Source organism: Diabrotica virgifera, chromosome 8 (assembly GCF_917563875.1).
Source record: "Diabrotica virgifera virgifera chromosome 8, PGI_DIABVI_V3a".
Classification (NCBI taxonomy): Eukaryota; Metazoa; Arthropoda; class Insecta; order Coleoptera; family Chrysomelidae; genus Diabrotica; species Diabrotica virgifera.
This window is the reverse complement of record NC_065450.1, coordinates 77,144,624-77,167,041: the sequence shown is the minus strand read 5'-3', so window position 1 is coordinate 77,167,041 and position 22,418 is coordinate 77,144,624. Positions and strand designations below refer to the sequence as shown.

The window sequence follows — 22,418 nt, the reverse complement described above, 5'->3', positions numbered from 1 at the left end:
AAAATGCCGTTATTCGGCATCACCTACAAACTTCCTTTTATATGATTTTTTTGCAAAGGCTTTAAAAGGACGGTCCCTTTAAAGACTCCAGCAGTAATCTGCCATCATGTGATTGCCCCATCTCCCCTGATACCTCTCTTCCATCGTTTTGATATCTTGGTGGAGGCGTTCCCCTTGTTCCTCACTAAGGTCACCAAGATTTTCTGGGAAACGGTCTAAATGGCTGTAGAGGTATTTTAATTCTCATATGACAACCGTGTTTGTTAAAGTTGTTGAGCATTTCTTCCACTCTGATACCCAATTGGTATACTTCCATATTTGTTGCCATTATGTAGAAGGACACACCTTAAACTTCGTTTGGAATTGTCGATAAAAAGATGCCAGTGATCTGGTGTATACTCCAATACACCCATTTCTTCTAACAGTCCTTTAATATTGTTATAAAAAAACCATATCATCTTGCTGAGAAAAAAAGGCAAAAGATCTTTTTCTCTATTACGGTAGTATGTAATTTTGGTGTCTGGGTGAAGAACATTCCTTTGTTTTAGTCTGGAGGCAAGCTCTGATAAGATCGCTTAGCTCTTCCTGAATAAAGCGCTCAAGACGTGTTGAATCCCCTTCAAAATCACTGTCGTCTTCCCAAATCTATTAGTCTGTAGTTCGTCAGATAACATTTCGATATTATCCTCTGGTAACGTAAGTAGACTGCTAAATATTGGAATGGGTATCTGCTCAAGCTGATGTGGAATTGGTCTTATTGCTGAATCCAGGTGAGGACGGTCTTTGCTAAATCGTTAAAATGATTTTTTGGTTCTCTCCATACCATTTGAACACCAAACTTTAAACATTTTCGTTGTCCTTTCGTCCACCGTCGCAAGTTTTCAAGACAAGTTTTGCACACTACATGTGGAGCGCAGGATTTATCTTGATCTCCTAAATGAACACCAAAATAGGCTTGATATGCCCTTTTGTCCATTTGCCCATTTGTCTTAGAAATTGTTAAGTTTGTTTATAAACATATTGCAATTATAGTGGTGGAATATACAGAAATGTAAGCAAGAATATTTAAGTATTTTATGAGTATGATATATCTCGAAAACTAGAGCTGATACAAAGAAAAGGTTTGTATTTTTGGAATCAGCACAAATGAATTAACTAAAATCAGTTGATTTTTTTTCGGCAGCAAAACAAAAAAATTTTTTTGTTGGGCTGTGTTATTTATCAAATACACTATATATCAATATTATTATATCAACAACTCAAATTATTCCCAATGCCATGTCAAAAATATTTAAAATTGTCACTGATTATCACTGTCTGACTGACAGTATGTTGACAATATTCTATTCGACTGAGTGCGTTGTGTGACAAAGATAGATTTGGAAATATAACTACGGACATTGTGTTCATTTTTTTCGAATCCTGAAAGAAAACAATAAATATTTTTGAAAAATTTAAACGCAGAATGAAAGACTAAATTATTACCGAGGGCCGAAAGTCCCTTAGAATAAATAAAAAGTTTCTTTTGAATGAAATATTCGTGATTAAAAATCACACTACATTTTCTCTTAGTTTTTCACCCCTGTAACTTATTAAAATAAACATTATAAAAGTTTTCAGGCACTTTCGGCCCTCGCTAATAACGTAATCTTTCATTCTGCGTTTAAATTTTTCAAAAATACTTATTAGTTTTCTCAGGATTCGAAAAAAATTAGTCCCATTTAAATAGCATTGAAACCGAAAGTTCGTACCCATCCTCTTAAGGTAAAATAATTACTTGCTGAATTGCTCAGAATGTCAATTTTGAGAACCCAAAAAGATGCAAAAAAAGTTTGTCATTCCTATTCCCATGCTTACCCCAAAAACCTCCTCTCTAAAGAAGAAGAAAGGGTGAACATCGATTTACCAAGAATCTGTAGGCCTTTAGAAAAAACAAGAAATATGTCTGAGATAATTTTGAACGAAAATGTTAATTAGAAGCTTTTGTGTAGAATGAACTGTTCATTTAGACAACGCTTGAAGCGACCGGCGATTTTGAATGTCAGAAGCGCGCGAAATAAACTCAACGGTAAAAATTCGATATCTGTTGATCAGAGTGTCCATTTGACAAAAATCAAAATGCGTTTTATGTAAAGGGTGCAGCTTTCGTATGCCGTTTTTTTTATTTTTCTGCAAATAAAGTCTGTTTCGATAGACCTGATTTTTGCCATTTTCCACGATCATGAGGTCAATAAAATTTATCATTTTCATTGACCTGTCGCTGTGTACCTAATTTTCATTGTTGGAACCTAAACTTATTACAAAAACACGGGAGATCTGACAACAATGTAAATACCACCATAATATCGGCCGCATCACAAGACATTTACACACCAAAATCTATAAAAATGATCAAGCACTTTCCGAGAAAATTGAGGTGTTCCACACTTAAAACTCATTCTGTAGATTGAGTATGAAGAGAAAAACAAAAGCGTTATCTTAAAAGTATACAAAAAGGACTTTTTTTGAAAAGGTTTGTAGGTACTTTTGAACAGATTCTACAATGGTTTTAAGTAGCGACATTCTTACACCAAAATCACTATTATTTCACTCATTCAGTTTTTGAAATTTCGTAAAAAAGACATGATTACCTTATTTTTCCTTCAGATTTCAGTACTGAACAAAAAAATGGAACCTATAGTGGATATTTTTACCTTTAATTATACAAGAGCTCTAGAATTACAACTTTGTATTAGTGGAGTCACTGAAGATGGATATGAGCTATTACCTCCGATTTCGTTGAACCTCCATCGATTTGGATGAAAATTGGGGAGTGGTTAGAGGATATCTCAAGGAACAAAGGTGACATGGTGCCAACTTGCGCTTTTTCCATGGGGGTGGATGCCACCCCTTCTCAGGGGTGAAAATTATTTTATTAAAAATAACCCCATAATTCGGTAGAGGGACTAACTCTAAGCCAAATTTGTTATATAAAGTTATTGAAATTAATTATAACTTTTTGAGTTATTAAAGATTAGATATTTTAATTTTTCCTGAGAAAAATGCACGTTTTTAACCGATTTTTTATAAATAATTCAAAACCTATAAGTTTTTACAAAAAAGTTATTATTACCAAAATTGAAGATAATAAAAAATTAAATAAATTCCTTACTAGAAAAACCTTTTAGTGTTAACTAAAAGTGAGTTATAGGTAATTGAATGTATATTTCTCTCGGCGACTACCCATATCTAAGTATTAAAGCTTAAATAACGGGAAAATTATGCATTTTATAAAACAAACTTATTAAACATTTGTCAAAGTATTTAAAAATATCTATCAGATGAGCCCACGAACAAGTTGACAGCATTAAAATTTATGCTACAGAAATTTTTCAAAATTTATCTTTTAAAAATTTTTCCAAAAAATGTTATTGTTATTTTTTAATAACTCCGTTAATTTTGAGACATGAGATTCGCCTAAAAACTATTTGAAAGCTGAAACTAAAGGCCTTTAAATCACGTTAAATTTAATTTTCTAAACCGCTTACTTTTTTAAAAATAAAAGGTTAAATTGCCCGCTTACATGGTTCTCGCAGGCAAAATTTAAGCTTAAAACGTTTCTATCTCGGTTATTTTGTACCCTACAGAAATAGTAAGACAAATAAAATATTTGATACGGAAACAACTAAAATTTTGTTATATATCATGTTTTTCGTATATTGAGTATTTTTGGAGTTATTATTAAAAGAAAATGAAAATTACGATAATCTGAAAAATTCTGATTTTTTTAAATTACATCTTTTTTTTTTAAATATGCATTCTAAACCGGTTAAAATTGTTGAAATCATTACTTATGCTATTATAAAGAAACTGTTTTAAGAATTTCTATAAATTTTAATTTATGTGGAAATGACGATGTTTTATTTTTAACTTTTTCCAAAAAAAATCCAAAGGTTTCTCTTATTTTCATCATAACTTGCTTAATTTTGATGCTATTAACGTCTTATGGAGCTCATTTGATAGGCATTCCAAAGTACTTTGACAAGTGTTTAGTAGGTATATTTTATAAAATGCATCGTTTTCCCGTTATTTAAGGTTAAATACTTAGATTTGCGTACTCGTCGAAAAAAATATACTTTCAATTACCCATAACTTACTTTGAATTAACATTAGTGTAGTTCTTTAAATGAGAAGTGTATTCAAATTTTTATTATATTTAATTTTGGTAATAATAACTTTTTTGTAAAAGCTTATAGTTTTTAAGTTACACGTGAAAAACATCTTTAAAACATGCATTTTTTTTACGAAAAAATAAAATCTTTGATCTTTAATAACTCAAAAAGTATTGATTTATATTAATAACTTTATATAACAAATTTTGTTTAGAATTTGCCCCTTTATCGATTTATGGTATTATTTTTAATGAAATAATTTTCACCCCCGAGAAGGGGTGGCATCCACCCCCAGGGTAAAAGCGCAAGTTGGCATCATGTCACCTTTGTTCCTTCAGGTATCCTCTAACTACTCACCAATTTTCATAAAAATCGATGAAGGTTCAACGATATCGGAGGTGAAAACCTTCATTGACTCCACTATATCCCAAGTGATAATTTCACAGTTTTAATTTACCAAATTTTATCAAAAAAAAAAAAAAATTATTAACATTAATATAACAAGAGAGTGAGATAAATTGAAAATAATGCGACAATTTTTCGAAAATTTGTTTCCTGGCAATAGACACGAGAGCCCGGAGGGCTCGAGTGATTATTGCCGATTGGAAATAATATGTTTAAGAAAGAAAATTGGAACATTATTTTCTTATTTATTCTTTTATACTATTGGACAGAATCAAACACGTGATGAAAAATATTACTACATGATTGGAAGTTAAAATCATTAAAAAATAATCAGTAGTAATTGCACAAGAGCTCTAAAATTCTATATTAATTTTAGAGTTCGAGTGCAATTTGTTGCGATTATTTCATGAATAAAACTGTTCAAAACCAAAATTTTATTGTAATTTATTTATGTAAGTACAAATTAGTACAATTAAACACAAAGTTTTTATAAATATTTGACGATTGAAAGTCATCACTTTTATAATTTTTAAAACATTAATTGTCATTAATGTCACTGAATGTATTTTTTCGTAGCAACGAAGGGCATCTGACGTAATATACTTAACGACGGGCAATTATCAAAAATTATCGATTTAATTCAGATTTCTGTAGCTTTCTATTGGTCAGAATCTCCTATGAATGAAATAATCGCTGTAATTTTTATTTCTGTAGCTTTCTATTCTAAAAATCTCTATGAATGAAATAATCGCTAAAAATTTTATTTTGATAGGTGTCTATTGGTGAGAATATCTATGAATTAAATAATCTGTGGGATTCGACATATTGGTTTGATATGTAGAGTTTGTTTTAAATTTATATCAATCAAGGATATCCTTACGCTCCTTTCACACACTAAAAAGTTAAGCGTGCGATCGCTAGAACGCACGATGTCATTCCAATGGTGGCTCGAACAATCCCATGTTAACTTTCTCATTACACGGCGGTTGAAACGTTCGGTGTAATGTGAAAGTTACCATGGGATTGCTCGAGCCACCATTGGAATGTCATCGTGCGTTCTAGCGATCGCACGTTCAACTTCTTAGTGTGTGAAACAGGGCTTACGGAGAGTATTTTTTACTGTCTACTCATAATAATGAAATTTATTGGGGTTACTTACCAGCTAGAGGAGGTCCTATTAAATGTCCACTGCCCTCACACAGCAAGATCAATCCATAACCCATGGTGAAATCATCGAGTGATACCAGTTCACCCAGAAGGGACGGTGTCAATGAAAAACAGCTTGAAAAGAAGAATCCAAATGAGGCACTGCATCCGATCAAAAGTATATAATTACTTGTAAAGAACATAATCCCCCAAATGCTAACACCGCATAGTACCAAAGATATAGAAAAGGTTTTAGCTACATGCCAACGGTCACCTATCCAACCTAACAATACCTAAAACAAAACTAGTCAAACAAGGGGTGCTTTGCAGACCAGATAAGTTAACAAAAAAAACAGCCTTTTTCGTAACACACACGGCATACAACATACATATTCAACAATTAAAGTAATCTGTGAACCTGAGGCATATTCCTGCCATTATCGGGCGATGCTGGGAATTTATTCCACTAAAACATCAGCAGTTTGCCCATCATAATCGCCATTATTTTGTACTCTACAGCCGAGTATAGCGTGAAACCAAAAAAAACTACAGACCAGTCGGACATTAATGATATTTAATGATATTTAATATCCGACTGGTCTATTTGACAAATAATGTCATTATTTCGAAGTCTATTAAGTACGATATAACGCCCAAGGGCGTGTTATTGAAAAATAACGCCCTAGGGCCTATTAAATTTAAATAAAGAGTTAAATACTGTCAAGTTGACAAATAAAACTCTAAGTAAAACTATGGTTACCACAATTACGTTACGACTATTTCTGGTAAATGTACTTATTTGACAACTAATTAATTCAAAATTCATTCAAATTTTTTGCATATTATAAAGAATAATTTAGTCGGACATTAAACGTTGAAGGCACCACGGGTATTATAATAATAACGCTTTCGGTCAACGTATATACCTCGGGCCGAAGGCCCTCGGTCTATGCACCATTGACCTCAAGCGTTATTATCATTATAATACCCTTGGTACCTTAATAACTATAAAATGACTGAATACGATTCGATGCTTTCTCCTGAATGTTTAATGAAATAACAAAGTTGTCTCCTGAAATAACAAAGTTGTCTTAACGGACGCTAATGTATTGAGTGATTTAGTACATTTAAAAGTTATTTACATGTTTTAACATAATTGTTAAATATTTTTTTTTTCTATTTTAAAGCTCTTAAAATTATTGGGTAGGCCCGGCTTATCCTGCCTACCCCCAAAAGCCAGCACTGCATAATATCCTTATCATACTTGGCAGAAAGTGTAGATACTGTACACCCTACCAAAATGTGTTAACTAAACCTTTCTGGCTACTACCAGAGGCGTACAACAGGGAAAAGTGAATTTTTGACCCTTCCCACATTCTACGCCACTGGAGGAATTACTATTTTACTGCAATTTTTCTATTTTCCAGTATTTTCATTTGTAAGTAATATACTCTTCATACGTAGAGATAAAATCATTAGTTCTCGAGATATTTGAAGTTAAAAATGAAACGGCACAATACATTAATCAAAATAACTGTGCCGTTTCATTTTTAACTTCAAATATCTCGACAACTAATAATGACTTCAACGTTGCGAATTAAGAGTGTATTATTTACATAGAAAGGATTGAAGAATCGACATATTGAGCTAAAATAGCAATTTCGCCAGTGGCGCGGAATGTGGGAAGGGTAAACCATTCCCTGACCCCTGTCGTACGCCTCTGGTAGTAGCCAGAACCGTTTATCATAATTTAGTAGGACGTACAGTACCTACATATTTGCCAAGTATGACAAGGATAAGTCAAATGGTTTTAAAGCACTGGGTAAAAATAGTTAATAAATTTTTAAATAAAACACCCTGTAACTCAGTAAGGAGCCATATTGTATTTAAGTGATTTGGGTTCAATCTTAATATTTTGAGGTCTAGAATCTACAACTCAGGGATTGGACATTCTTAATGAATCACCCTGTATGGAAAAGTGACACAATTTTTCCTCTCAAACGATCATCTGTAAATGTTCTTCTAATGGTATATTTGAAAATAAACCTGTTTAAAAATATATCAAGTTTTTCGAAAGCCGCATCATGTTAAAAAATAAAACTGTCTAATTTCTTTGTTTCTAAAGATATCAGAGACATTCAAAAAACAAAATGTTCACAAAACGTAACACCACAATACAATTAATCAATACAATTAATTGCTGAAAGATGGGGTATACGAAAAATTTACAAGCTCATCCTCTCCAACACGCCAAATGTCTACGCAAAAAATGAATTTTTGCTTCATCCCCTAACGAGCAACAATGGCTACTGTGGTTTAATATTTAAACTACAGTACCTAACACTCGAACGAAAGTAGATAGAGGGTCGCTTCCGGCGGCATATTTTATTGCTAATTAATTGCTGACAGATGGGGTATATAAAGAATTTACAACTTCATCCCCTCCACCCCCTACCGATATTTTCATCCCCTGGATTTCACAAAAAGTGGAAATAACCAGTTTAAAGACCTAAGACCAAGTGGGTATATTTTGCTAATTAATTGCTGCAGCTCTACGCCAAAAACGAATTTTTTGCTTCATCCCCTAACTAGCAATAATGGCTACTGTAGTTTAATATTAAGCTGCAGTAACCATTGTTGCTCGTTAGGGGATGAAGCAAAAAATTCATTTTTAGCGTAGACCAGAAGCAATTAATTAGCAAAAAATATCCGCTTGCTTTTAGGTCTTTACTGGTTATTTTCACTTTTTGTGAAATCTAGGGGATGAAAATAACGGCAGGGGTTGGGGGAGGTGAATTTGTAAATTCTGTGTATACACATCTTTCAGCAATTAGTTAACAATAAAATATGCGGAAGCGACCCTCTCTCTACTTTCGTTCCTGAGCTTTCGGGTACTGTAGCTTAAGTATTAAACGGCAGTAGCCATTTTTTCTCGTTAGGGGATGAAGCAAATTAATTTTTGGCGTAGGACAGCAGCAATTAATGAGCAAGAAATACCCACTTGGTCTTAGGTCTTTAAACTGGTTATTTCCACTTTTTGTGAAATCCAGGGGATGAAAATAACGGTAAGGGGTGGAGGGGATGAAGTTGTAAATTCTTTGTATACCCCATCTGTCAGCAATTAATAAATAATAATATATGCCGCCTGAAGCGACCCTATGTCTATTTTCGTTTCTGAAATATGGGTGTTGGGTACTGTAGACTGTAGTTTAATCAGTCAGTAACCATTGTTTCTTTGAAGGGGTTGAAGCAATAAATTTTTATTTTGCTTAATAAATTAGCAATAAAATTGCAAAAAAATAAGGAGTAAGTCTCATACTTCCCTTATGAAATGGTTACTGCAGCTTAATAGACATAAAAAAGAAGTTTGAGTAAACCTTTGCACAACTATGCAAATACCAAAGCAAAATCTAAAATAATAAAAAAAATAAGAGAATCCGTTAATCTGTCCATGAAAAAAATCAACTATGAAAACGAGCATAATTTTAGGCGATGCATAACTTTTGAAACTATGTGTATTAGGTCTGGATCCCGCGTATGAAAAAAAAGTTGATTAATAGCAAGCTGAAAATTTGTTAATAGTTTAAGGGTTTCTAGTCGGACAAACTTCGATATATGGGAACACTGGAACAGGGGAAGTTTTAATTGTAGAACAGGTTAAAAATTTGGAACGGTCAGACCACGAAAACCGCACATGTATTTTGTCCGACAGAACAGACTTAAATTCTCCGAACAGAGATTAAACTCTCATGCAAAAATCAGACTGCTATTTATCACCAAATGGGCGTTTTAATGAGTGGAACATGTAGAATATGTCAAATGACAGGAATTATGACAGGTGATAAATAGCAGTCTGATTTTTGCATGAGGGTTTAATCTCTGTTCGGAGAGTTTAAGTCTGTTCTGTAGGACAAAATAAATGTGCTGTTTTCGTGGTCTGGCCGTTCCAAATTTTTAACCTGTTCCACAATTAAAGCTGTCCCTGTTAGAGTGTTCCTATATATCAAAGTTTATCCAACTAGACACCCTTAAGCTATTAACAAATTTTCAGCTTGCTATTAATCAACTTTTTTTTCATACGCGGGATTCAGACCTATATAGTCCAGAGAAATAAGGATTTTGTCAGGACAAGGCCAGGTTGCAATTAGGATTTTTGGGTTACTATACACCTACCTAACACATTATAAATACAAAAATGCCCGTCACAGTTCGGACGAGAATTTTAGTTATTAACAAATAAGAGTCAAAATGGCAGTTTTTTCGTTTAAATCGGTACAAGTAAAAATAGCATAATTAAATATCTTATTTGGGGTAGGTATTTATCTCTTAGTATATGAGCAAAGGTTTAAAATGACAGGTTTTGAATTTTGATCCGATCATTTGTAGCTTCGGAAATTGCAAAATAAGACTCGAAAATCAAAAATTTGCTATAATTTTTTAGTCCAGGGCTCATCTGTTTTGAGATGGACGTTGAGAGAGGTAACTCATATTTTTTGCAGAAATTACTTGGAATTAACTCATAAAATAATAATTGAGTTATCCTCCCACTCAAAAAGGTCCAGAACATTGTTTAAATAATCAAAAAGTCAAAAAATGAAGGAACAATTCGATTTTTTCCTTCGTTTTTTGATTATAACTTTCAAAGTATTCACTTCCGAGAAAAGTTGTACTAACGTAAAAGTTGCGTAATTAAATTTTCTACAATATAGAATTGGTTACAAATTTTAAAAATTGTCACCCTTGTTGCAAAACAGCAATAATTGCGAAAAAAACATAAAAAAAAACAAGTATTTACATTTTACGTTTTTCAACCATTTATGCTACACTTAGAACCTTAATATTTTACTCAGAAAAACTTTATGATGCAATAAAACAACACTGTAAATTTCATTAAGACCGCTTTAATAGATTTTGCAAAATAAATTTTGCAATCCAGCTTTCGCAAAAAAAAAATTTATTTTTTCAAAATATTTCAGGACTGAAAATAAAGCAGATAGCAAGTTGAAACTTTTTTTACGTATAGAAGAATACTGTACCTTTCATTTGAAATTTGCAAAATTAATATCGGTTAACTACCACGGAGTCAGGATTTTTTTTAAATAAACATTAATTTTTCGTGATACGCGCAGGACAACGGTGTTCGATTCGCACAAATTGATTTCCACAAAAATGTCTTCCAATCTTTATCTAATATATTACATTCTCACTCTATATTTTGTTGTATTTCAATATTTTAATTCCACAAAAATCAAACTAATTTGATTATTGTTTGTGAAATATTGTTTAAACAATTGCATATGTTTAAAAATAATAAACTTTTATTCTGTAAGTTAAAATATATGAGCAAAGAAAGTTTTTGCTAAAAAAAGTGTTATTTTAAAGGACGGAGTATGTGTTTTTATTTTGCAATAAACAAATTTATTTATTTTTATCGAAATGTACTTAAAATTTAAATTTATCAATAATTATCATAGGTCATTGGAATGTCCAATCAGAGCAAAATATCCGCTGTCCTGCGCGTAGCACCAAAAATTAATGTTTATTTAAAAAAATTCGTGACGCCGTTGTAGTAAACCAATTTTAATTTTGCAAATTGCAAATGAAAGGTACAGTATTCTTCTATACGTAAAAAAAGTTCCACTTGTTATCTGCTTTATTTTATGTTCAGTCCTGAAACATTTTGAAAAAAAAAATATTTTTTTTGCGAAAGCTAGATTGCAAAATTTATTTTGCAAAATATATTAAATTGATCTTAATAAAATTCGCAGTATTCTTTTATTATATCATAATGTTTGTCTGGGTGAAATATGAATGTCCTAAGTGTAGCATAAATGGTTGAAAAACGTAAAATGCAAATACTTGTTTTTTTATGATTTTTTCGCAATTATTGCTATTTTGCAACAAGGGTGACAATTTTTAAAATCTTTAACCAATTCTATATTGTAAGAAATTTAATTACGGAACTTTTATGTCAGTGCAACTTTTCTCGGAAATAAATACTTTTAAAGTTATAATCAAAAACGATGAAAAAATCTAATTTTTCCTTCATTTTTTGACATTTTGATTATTTAAACAATGTTCCGGACCTTTTTGAGCGGTAGGATAACTCAAATTAGGTATATGAGTTATTTTCAAGCAATTTCTGCAAAAAAATATGAGTCACCTCTCAATGTCCAAATGTACTAATAATTTTTCCACCTACCTCTACCAAAAGTATACTTTTCCAGACCTGATTGTAGGGAGCAAAGTTGTACTTTTCCTCCCTAGGGAGGAAAAGTAAAAGTGACGTCATGGTATTTCATTCATGAAATGTAACTTATTGACGCCCTGTACAATATCTATTTTCTATTACGTAAGTTTCTATACATTTTAACGTTTATTTATAAAACACTCTGTATTTTGCAGAATGGTAAAAAACAGTAAATTGTTAAATTGTTATTTTGATTTAACAATGTTTACATTATTAATTTGACTTATATTTGACAGTTGACAGTTATATTGTACGTACTTGTTAGTTTTAGTTCTAATAAATTTTGTTGGTTAGTTACATAAATAATTTAAGTAAAAATGAAAACATGACTTGTTATTTGAGGAAGGTGGAAAAACCATATGTATAACATGGGAGTAAAGTGCCTTTTCCTCCCTTGAATGATTACTGCCCTCCGCTACGCGTCGGGCAGTAAACTTCATTCTCGGGAGGAAAAGTAGCCCTTTCCTCCCTTGTTATACAAATAGCTATTACAGATGCGCCCTGGTCTATTTGCGAAAATCTTGAGACTTTGATATTGCATAAAAAGTAGGGTCAAACAGTAGTATGTAGTACAATAAATTCGAGTAATATGAAATCATTTATAAAGCTTACCAGTTTTACGAGTTTTGCTGCAATATCCAAAAAAATTCATTTCCAGTTTTTCCTCATAACGTGGACACGACACTAGAACTAAAAAACCTGTTAAATAAATCAAATAAGACAACACTCACAAGCACTCATATCATGTAAAATAAATGTATCTATATATACTACAAATTCAGTTTTATTTTAGTCAGTATTAAACACTTACTACTGGCTATTTTATTAAGAAGAGTACATAATTTTTACGTATCGCTTGCATAAGAACATGATAATCAATTCATCTATCTAGGAATCTATGATTAATTATGTCGATAGTTTTTAAGCCTTTTGACGCGGTCGAAATATACCCAGCCGATGTGACTGCAAATAATCGAGAACGGCGGTGTTGCTCAAAAAATTCTGGTTTTTTGAGCGACTGCACGTATATTCGCATTACATCGGATATATTTCGGCAACGCCAAAAAGGTTAAAAATCGATGATAACAGATCGATTATAGATCGATAATAGATCATAGATAAATCATTTCTTTATCATTGTTCGTTGTAAGTGCAAGGGGTAGGTAAGTAAAAAGCAGTTTTTTAACAAAATTCGTGTTAATGTAAGTGTTTTTATACTGAGATAAACCTAAAATAAAACTGAATATGTATTATACACAATTATTTTACATATTGGAAATAATTTTTGTGTATAATTGTCTTATTTTATCATTATTTAATAGGTTTCTCTTTGTTCTAGTGATTGATCTAGTGTGACGTCCATCTTGTGAGAAAAGTGGAAATGGATTTATAGATCTATGGCAGAAAAATTGGTATCTAGAAATGGTAAGTTTCATAAATAAATTCATAGGTACTGCTCGTATTTATTGTATTATTCATGTGTATTATGTAAATGTTATATCTATTTCTGAAGCCCGCTAGATAGAGTAACTTCAGATAAAAAAGGCGAAAAGCTTCATTCCAAAAACTAGGTACGCCAGATGACGCGAGTCAATGAGACCAAAAACGGGAAATTTTCGAAATTGTCTCTGCTTATCTCCTAATTCAAAGTCTTCTTCTCTTTCTACGGCACTACAGGCCCATATTGAGCCTTGGCCTCCTTTATTTTTTGCCTCCACCCTTGCTTGTCTGTGGATGCTCTTCTCCATACACGGACTCCTAAAAGGGCTTGTGCGTCGCTCTTTACTGTGTCTTCCCAGCGTTTTCTTGGCTTTCCAACCGGTCTCTTTCCCTGCGTTCTAGCATTCAGTGCTCTTTTTGGTAGCCTATCCTCTCCCATTCTTATCACATGTCCGGCCCATTGCAATCGTTGTATTCTGATGAAGTCTGACAGGGGTGTTTCCTTATAAAGTTGATAAAGCTCGTTGCATCGACTTCAGAACAGGGCCGTAACTACCATTGGGGCAACCGGGGCAGTGCCCCGTTGCCCCCGGTCAAGGGGGCCCCACAGGTGCCCCTTTTTTGACCGTGCATAGAGTTTAACGAGGAAAATAAAAATATGTATTTTAAAAGCCGATCCCAAGGAAATATTTTCAAATGACATAATTTTAAAATGACCTTACAGGGGCACCCTAGAACTGAACATAAAGTTTTAATTTTTCACTGGAGAAATTAGTGTTTTCGACTAAAATTTAATTGGAACAGAACCCTTAGAAGGGGCCCCTGAGGCCTGAGCTGAGCTGGGGCTCCCGAGACCTTAACATAAAAATTTAAATTAATACTTAGGAAATTGGTTATTTCGGCGTAATAAAACCTAAAATGCCATTGGAAGAGGGGCCCGAGCTAAGCTGGGGCTAAGCTTGGAAACACCAATTTACCCCAGACCACATCGTACGTGAACGGAACCACATGGTACCACATATTGAAAAGAAAGGTAAGGGTAAGATGGAATGAGCACATTGGAATCAGCCCTATCAGTACCACAGCATAATAAATCTAACAGCAGTGACGGTATTCGCCTTCGAGAATGTCACTGCTGAAGGTACCGGTTATCGTTTTCTAATATCCTCGTCAAATAGCATTCTGCTCTCATTAGAGCTGTATACAATTACTTTCCGACGGTCTCCTCCTTTTTGACATTTTCCTATCTCCGTCAATTTTTCTTCCACTTTTTCCATATCGAATTTTACCACATTCTTGAATTTTTCTTCCACCTTTTCAATTTTCTGTATCTACTCAGCAATCTATTTTACCTCTTCCTGCATTTTCTCTAAATAAACCTTCATATCTTCATATTTTTCCATTCGGTTTTGAAGTTTCAAGAAATTTTCTTTTTATTGTTTCATTATATTATCTCATTTTGTTTTACTATCTGTTCATTTTGTTGTTTTTCTTTTAAATTTTTTAAAGCGATTATTTTTTTCACCTGTCAAATTCTGACGTTTTTGCTTTTTCAGCCAATCACCACGCGTCGTTCTAGCCAATCATTGAGTGTAATACTGATAAAACAGCCTCTTCCTTGATAAAACAGTCTCTTCCCTGATAAAACTTAAGGTACCCTAAATTGCACATAATACGTACAGCTGGTTCCAATAAAAACTGATACGACTCTTAAAACGTATTTTGTAGAAAATTGAGCAGTGTACTTTCTTCTTCCTCTTCTTTTTGTTTTTGGTCTCGCTGCAAGGCAATTACCAGCACGATTTATAGGCGATCTTGATGTAGTCTGTCTCTAAGCCATATCAAAATCGCTGACTATGTTCTTGTAAAAAGCTTTTGATGAGGTGTGATATAATGAATATGAGTTTAATTATATTTAATTTATTATATTTTGAAGGATAAATACTTATTATTTACATACTGTCACTGTTACTGCCAAATCTTAAAATTGGTCAGATAACTTCAACCTCAAAAAATGGCTGTTTGTTTGTTTATTTTATTATTTGTCTGTCATAATAAATATAATATAATGTCAGACCAATCATACACTGCTCAAAATGATCAAATCTTACTAAGAGTCGTATCAGTTTTTTTAGGAACCAGCTGTACATACCTGTGTTTACTAACTTAATTTATGAACAGCCCTGGTACATAGATATTTTAAAAACACTAACCACGATATACTCAGATTTTCTACAGTTTTTATTTTCAAAATAAATATTTCTAAACTTTTCATAAACGTCAAACAGAACCGACGTAAACCGTACACAGAACACAGAACTAATTCTTCTATTTTGTTGCCGATTTCAACAAACCAGTGTTATCAATCACATAAAAGGATTCGATATTGGTTCACAAAATAATCTTTTCAAATACCACTCGTCCTCTAAATTTTGCTTGATAAATTTTTTCGTTTTCATACTTAAACTTCTTTATTTAGGGTAAAATCACTCAAACAAACCGAAATGGATAAAATCACTCGTCCTTCGGACTCGTAATTTTATCATTCGGTTTGTTTTCGTAATTTTACTAAAGAAGTTTTCGTGAAAACAAAAAAATTTATCGATAAAATTTAGAGGACTCGTGGTATTACCTTTGATAAAAAAGCGTTCTAGCAAAAAACAGTTTGTTAACAGTTTGTGGATGGAACATGCGCAATAAAGCAGTACAATAATTTGGTGTCAAACCATACAAAACTACATGCTAGAACAAACCTAGTAATTACGGCCCTGCTTCAGAAGATTCTGTTTTCCGTCACAGGTCCTAGTATTCTCCTCGGTACTTTCCATTCGAATGTGTCGAGTTTGCTTTTAGATGTTTCTTTTAGGACCCATGCTTCACTGCCGTAGCATGCTTGTTTCTATTTGTTGCTCGTATTTATTGTACTTCTTCTTCTTAAAGTTCCCTCTCCTATCGGAGGTTGGATATCATAATGGCTATGGTCACTTTGCTGGCTGCTGCTCTAAACAATTGTAATGAACTACAGTTAAACCATTCTCTAAGTTTCCTCAGCCATGAGATGAGTCTTCTTCCTATGCTTCTTCTTCCTTGGATCCTTCCTTGCATAATAATTCTCAGTCACTCGTATTTTTCTCATCTAGTAATGTGACCCAAATATTCCAGTTTTCTGTACTGTATTTATTGTACTATTAATGCGTATTATGTAAATGTTAGGTATATCTTCTTCTTCTTCCTCCTCTTCTTCTTCTTCTTTACGTGCCATCTCCGCGACGAAGGTTGGCAATCATCATTGCTATTCTCACTTTTGACACTACAGCCCGAAACAGTTCAGTTGAGCTGCATCCAAACCATTCTCTGAGATTTCTCAGCCAGGACATTTTTCTCCTACCAATGCTGCGCCTTCCTTGAATCTTTCCCTGCATAATTAATTTTAGGAGTTTATATCTGTCACCACGTGTTATATGACCCAAGTATTGAAGTTTTCTTATTTTGATGGAATCCAGTATCTCCCTGCTGTTCTGTATTCTCTTTAGTACCTACTTCCTCATTGGTTATTCTGTATGTCCAGGAGATTCTCAGCATTCTTCGATACGTCCACATCTCAAATGCTTCCAATCTATTGAGGCATTATTTATTGAGAGTCCATGTCTCCACGCCATACAAAAGAACAGAAAATACATAACATTTTAGTACTCGCTTTCTAACATTTAGGCTGAAGTCTCTACTACATAAAATTTGTTTCATATTAGTGAATGCACTTCTAGCCTTTTCTATTCTAATTCGGATTTCTTTGGTATAATCGTTTGTTTCACTAATGTTTGTCCCTAAATAGTTATAATTCTGAACTCGTTCTATCGTCTTATTATTTACGTGTAGATTTATGTTTCTAATATTTTTCTTTGATATAACCATGAATTTCGTTTTCTTTATGTTTAGTGACAGACCAAATTCTTCACTCGTTGCAACAACCTTATCTAAAATTCTTTGTAGATCTGAAATAGTTTCTATTAGTATTGTGTCATCGGCGTATCTAATTTCACATATGGGTAGGCCATTTATTTTTATGCCTGCTACTTCATCTTCTAATGCTTTTTTGAATATTTCTTCTGAGTATGCATTAAACAGTGATGGCGACAAGACACAGCCCTGTCTAACGCCTCTTTTGATTTTTATTTTATTGGTGTTTAAATTATTTATTCTTATGACAGCTTCTTGTTCATAATACAGATTATTTATTATTCTTATATCCCGTGTGTCGATGTTATTTGTTCTCAGTAGTTTTATTAACGGATTATGTTTCACCGTATCGAATGCCTTGTTATAATCTAGGAAGCAGACATAGATGTCCTGGTTCACATCTAAACATCTCTGTATTAGCACATTTGCTGCAAATAATGCTTCTCTGGTTCCTTGAGCATTTCTAAATCCGAACTGAGTTTGTCCAATGTCCTGTTCTAACTTTTTGTATATTCTACGATGAATAATCTTTAGAAATACTTTGAGTATGTGGCACATTAGACTGATGGTACGATGGTATTTATTTCTGAAGCCCGCTAAATAGAGTAACAAATACCCTCACTGGTTGCAGATGAGATTTTTTTACATAATCACTTTCACAACCCCATAATAAGGTTCAAGAGGTAGCCCATCTGGAAAGTAGTAATAATTTATTTAAACAATTTTTTTAAAACTTCTTTTTTTTCTTCTTGTATGTAGGCTTTAAAACCTGTTGCTTCTTCAATATTAGCCTCCTAAATTGTTTAAGTTATCGCACCATCTTTTTCTTGGTCTGCCAATACTTCTTCGTCCATTTGGTGACTTATCTCGTGCTATTCGTACTATCCTATCCTCTGCTATTCTACTAATGCGTTCCACTCCTGTTTCCGTTTTGTCACCCATCCATTTATGTCTTCTACATTGCATATCTTCTTATGTTTTCGCTTCTCTCCCTATTCCCTGATATTCGTCGAAGTATTGTCATCTCTGTTGTTTCTAGTAGTCGTCTCGTTTTAGATGTGTCAGGGTCTTGTCTCCGCCGTGTATGTCAATATAGGTCTAATTCCTGCTTTATAGATTCTTGCTTTTGTGTCTTGTCTTAGGTGTTTGGTGTTTGTTCTTCCAGATTGTGTCATTAAGAGATCCCGCCGCTTTACTTGTTTTTAAGCTTTGTTGTCGTACTTCTTCTTTAACATCTCCGTAACTAGTTATATCTATTCCCCGATATCTAAACCTTGCTTATTATTTTCCCATCAATTTCGATTTTACATCGTAGTGGGTATTTAGATGTTTTCATACATTTGATTTTTTCTGCTGATATTATCATATTGTATTTTCTTGGCTGTTGTATTGAAGATGTTTGTTAATCTTTGGAGATCGTCTTCTGTCTCGGCGTCATAATATTTGGATTTATTTGTTCCCCATTCGGTAACCATGACCTTTACGTACTGCTTCTATTATTTCGTCCATTATTATATTAAAGAGCAGTGGGCTTAACGAGTCACCCTGTCTGACTCCGCTTTGTACTGGTATAAACTGTGTTAGTTTTCCATTTATCTTTACCTGTAGTTTTTAAAACAAATTGTAAAAATCAATGTTTTTGGCTCGGATAAAATTTTTTAAGGTTTTTTTGGATTCTTCTCAATATTTCATTCATTTTTCTTGACCACGGAATTTATGAATAGTTTTTTAGGATCCATTTTTAGGAGAATCCATTTTTGATGATACTAATTTTTAATTCTTGTATACAGGGTGTTTGGTAAAGAATGGGCCATAGCTTAACCTTAGATTCCTGAGCTTAAAATAGGTCGATTTAAGCTAACTTACCTTAGTACAAAAGTTGATAATAACCGAAATACAAAGTCAAAGTTAAATTTTTATTTTATTTATTTTTGAATATTTCCTGACAGGCATGGTACAACAACACGAAATTTGGTAAGAGGTGCTAGTATTGTACAATCTACTAAATTATGTTAAACAAACGTTTCTGGTTACTACCAGAGGCGTACGACGAGGGAACGTGAATGGTTGACCCTTCCCAAATTCTACGCCACTGGCGGAATTGATATTTTAGTGCAAGTTTTTGATTCTACAATACTTTATATGTAAAAAACATACTCTTCATTCGTAACGATAAAGCCATTAGTTTTCGAGATATTTGAAGCTAAAAACGAAGGAGCATAATACATTAACCAAAATAAGTGTGCCTTTCCATTTTTAACTTCAAATATCTCGAAAACTCATGACTTTATCGTTACGAATGAAGAGTATATTATTTGCATAGAAAGTATTGGAGAATCTAAAAATTATGCTAAAATAGCCGTTTCATCAGTGGCGTAGAATTTGGAAAGGGTCAACCATTCACTTTCCCCTGTCGTACGCCTCTGGTAGTAGCCAGAAACGATTATTCAACATAATTTAGTAGGGTGTACAGTGCCTACACTTTGTGCCAAGTATCATACGGATATGTCAAATTATTTTAAAGTATTCTTTTTTTTTAAATAATTTATTCTTTATTTAAAACTTTAAGAACTATGTGTGCCCGATAGTATAAAACTATTTGACATATCCTTATGGTACTTGGCACAAAGTGTAGGTACTGTACATCCTACTAAATTATGTTAAATAATCGTTTGTGGTCAATACCAGAGGCGTACGACAGGGGAAAGTGAATGGTTGACCCTTCCCACATTCTAAGCCACTGATGAAACTGCTATTTTAGCATAATTTTTAGATTCTCTAATACTTTCTATGCAAATAATATACTCTTCATTCGTAACGATAAAGTCATGAGTTTTCGAGATATTTCAAGTTAAAAATGAAAAGGCACACTTATTTTGATTAATGTACATATTATGCTCCTTCGTTTTAGCTTCAAATATCTCGAAAACTAATGGCTTTATCGTTACGAATGAAGAGTATGTTTTTTACATAAAAAATATTGGAGATTTAAAAAATTGCACTAAAATAGCAATTCCGCCAGTGGCGTAGAATTTGGGAAGGGTCAATCATTCACGTTCCCCCATCGTACGCCTCTGGTAGTAGCCAGAAACGTTTGTTTAACATAATTTAGTAGATTGTATAATACCAGCACCACTTACCAAATTTCGTGTTGTTGTCCCATGCCTGTCAGGAAATTATTCAAAAATAAATAAAATAAAAGTTTAACTTTGACACCCTGTATTTCGGTTATTATCAACTTTCGTATTAAGGTAAGTTAGCTTAAATCGACCTATTTTAAGCTAAGGAATCTAAGGTTAAGCTATGGCCCATTATTTACCAAACACCCTGTATATGACGCAAAATAAATCTATGTTCTAACAATAGTATATTGTACAACAAGAGAGAAAAAAGACATATTTCTCACAAGCGCAGAAGTTTGTTGACACGAGTGCCAACAAATCGAGCGAGAGAGAAATATGTCATTTTCTCTCGTGTTGTACACTGTACTTTTTCTATGGATGCGTTTTGTCAAGAGTTAAAACTTCAAAATTAAATAATTTAGGTGCTTTTAGGTATATGTATTATATGCCTTAATATTTATATACTTTATTTATTTAAAATTATAATCCACAGTTAAACAGTCTTAAAAGGTAAGTTTTGACAAGTTGTTTGACATTTTGTTTGACAAAAATAATAATTGTATTTGTATTGTGCATGTTACCATGGAAATGGCGATCATATGTATGTAAACCAACGGTGAACCCGTGAGAAAAAATATTTCTCACTGCAATGGCCGACTTTTTTCACTGCCTGAGAAATTGTTCATTTTGAATGTATGTAAGTAGTGAGACAAGTTGCACATTTTATAGTATCCATAGAAAAATATTTTTTTATTACAGCATTCAGTGCCGTGCCGTTAATATCGGGTCGTTATTATCGGTAAAGGTAACAGTATAGTTATTTCTGGTGGATGTGTGAGATAGATAATAGTTTAAATAATAATATAAAATAAAATTAATAATAGTTCAATTATTAAAAATATACATAAATAAACTGAAATACAAAATTACTACTATAATAATTTAAGATCAAATATTGAAATATTTATTAAAGGTAGGGACTCCACAGAGAAAGAGTGAGAGCGAGATTTTGATAACAGTGAGATATAAGAGTGGATCATTGACACAATTGACAGTTTCTAAGTGGTCAATAAACGTAACTAATCTGTGAGTCTTTCGAGTTTCGAGACCGGAGTAAGTTGTTCAAGGCTGATCCGGGTGCTGCCAAAAAGTTGTCTGAAAGAGGGATTTTGATAGGAAGAAAGAACAAAAGAAGGGACAAAACAAGATCAACGAAGAGGAGCAAGATGGAATTGCTAAAGTGTAAGAAAGCTACATTAGCAGCAGCGCAAGTGCTGTAAATTGAAGAGGAATCATCAAAATCTCTTCTTTAGACTTCTTGATGGCCAACTAATAGGAACTGTTTGGTGATGGTGTGTATATGTGTCAGAATGAGTTGGTCGCCGCTGGGATCAGAAGATGTCCGGAGTGATTCACGCGAACTATCGTTGAAAGGATACAGAGAAGCACCGGCTTACGAGTAATGGATGCTGATGCAGACCAGGAGAATAGGAGATTTTGTTCTACGTAGATTTTGTTTTAACGGTAAGTTTTAGCAATCTATTTTTTATTGCGTTATCACATTTTTTCAATGTTTTCGATATATTTTTGTTATTACATTTAAAAATATTTACATATATGTAGCCTCCACTTTGTTTAGTTTACTCTGTTTACTAATAGTAAACATAGGTACATAATATTCACCTAAACTTTTATGTAATTTGAGATTGTCAGGAAAAACTACTATATTTGTATTAGTTTAAAACTGATAAAAAAATATTTTTTTGAAAATCTGGCTATTTTTAAACAGCTGTATCATCGTATATACTAGATAGATGGATTTAATTTGCAAATTTCCGTTTGAGAGTTATTTAAAAACCCTTTCATTTGCCGGTTTCTACATTTTTTTCTGGTTTAGTTAAATTTTGGCAATTAGTTTAAGCTGTTTTGTTCTTCTTAACCTATGAA

General features: G+C 32.9%; 1 protein-coding gene across 1 annotated transcript in view; it reads right to left on the bottom strand.

Moving 5' to 3' along the window:
* The window catches only part of LOC114332187 (monocarboxylate transporter 13), a 118,438-nt gene that overhangs the window by 19,129 nt on the left and 76,891 nt on the right, over positions 1-22,418 (bottom strand). Inside the window, exon 5 of the mRNA XM_028281925.2 lies at positions 5,716-5,995. Coding sequence (XP_028137726.1) covers positions 5,716-5,995 — 280 coding nt within the window. The remainder of the gene's footprint in view (positions 1-5,715; positions 5,996-22,418) is intronic.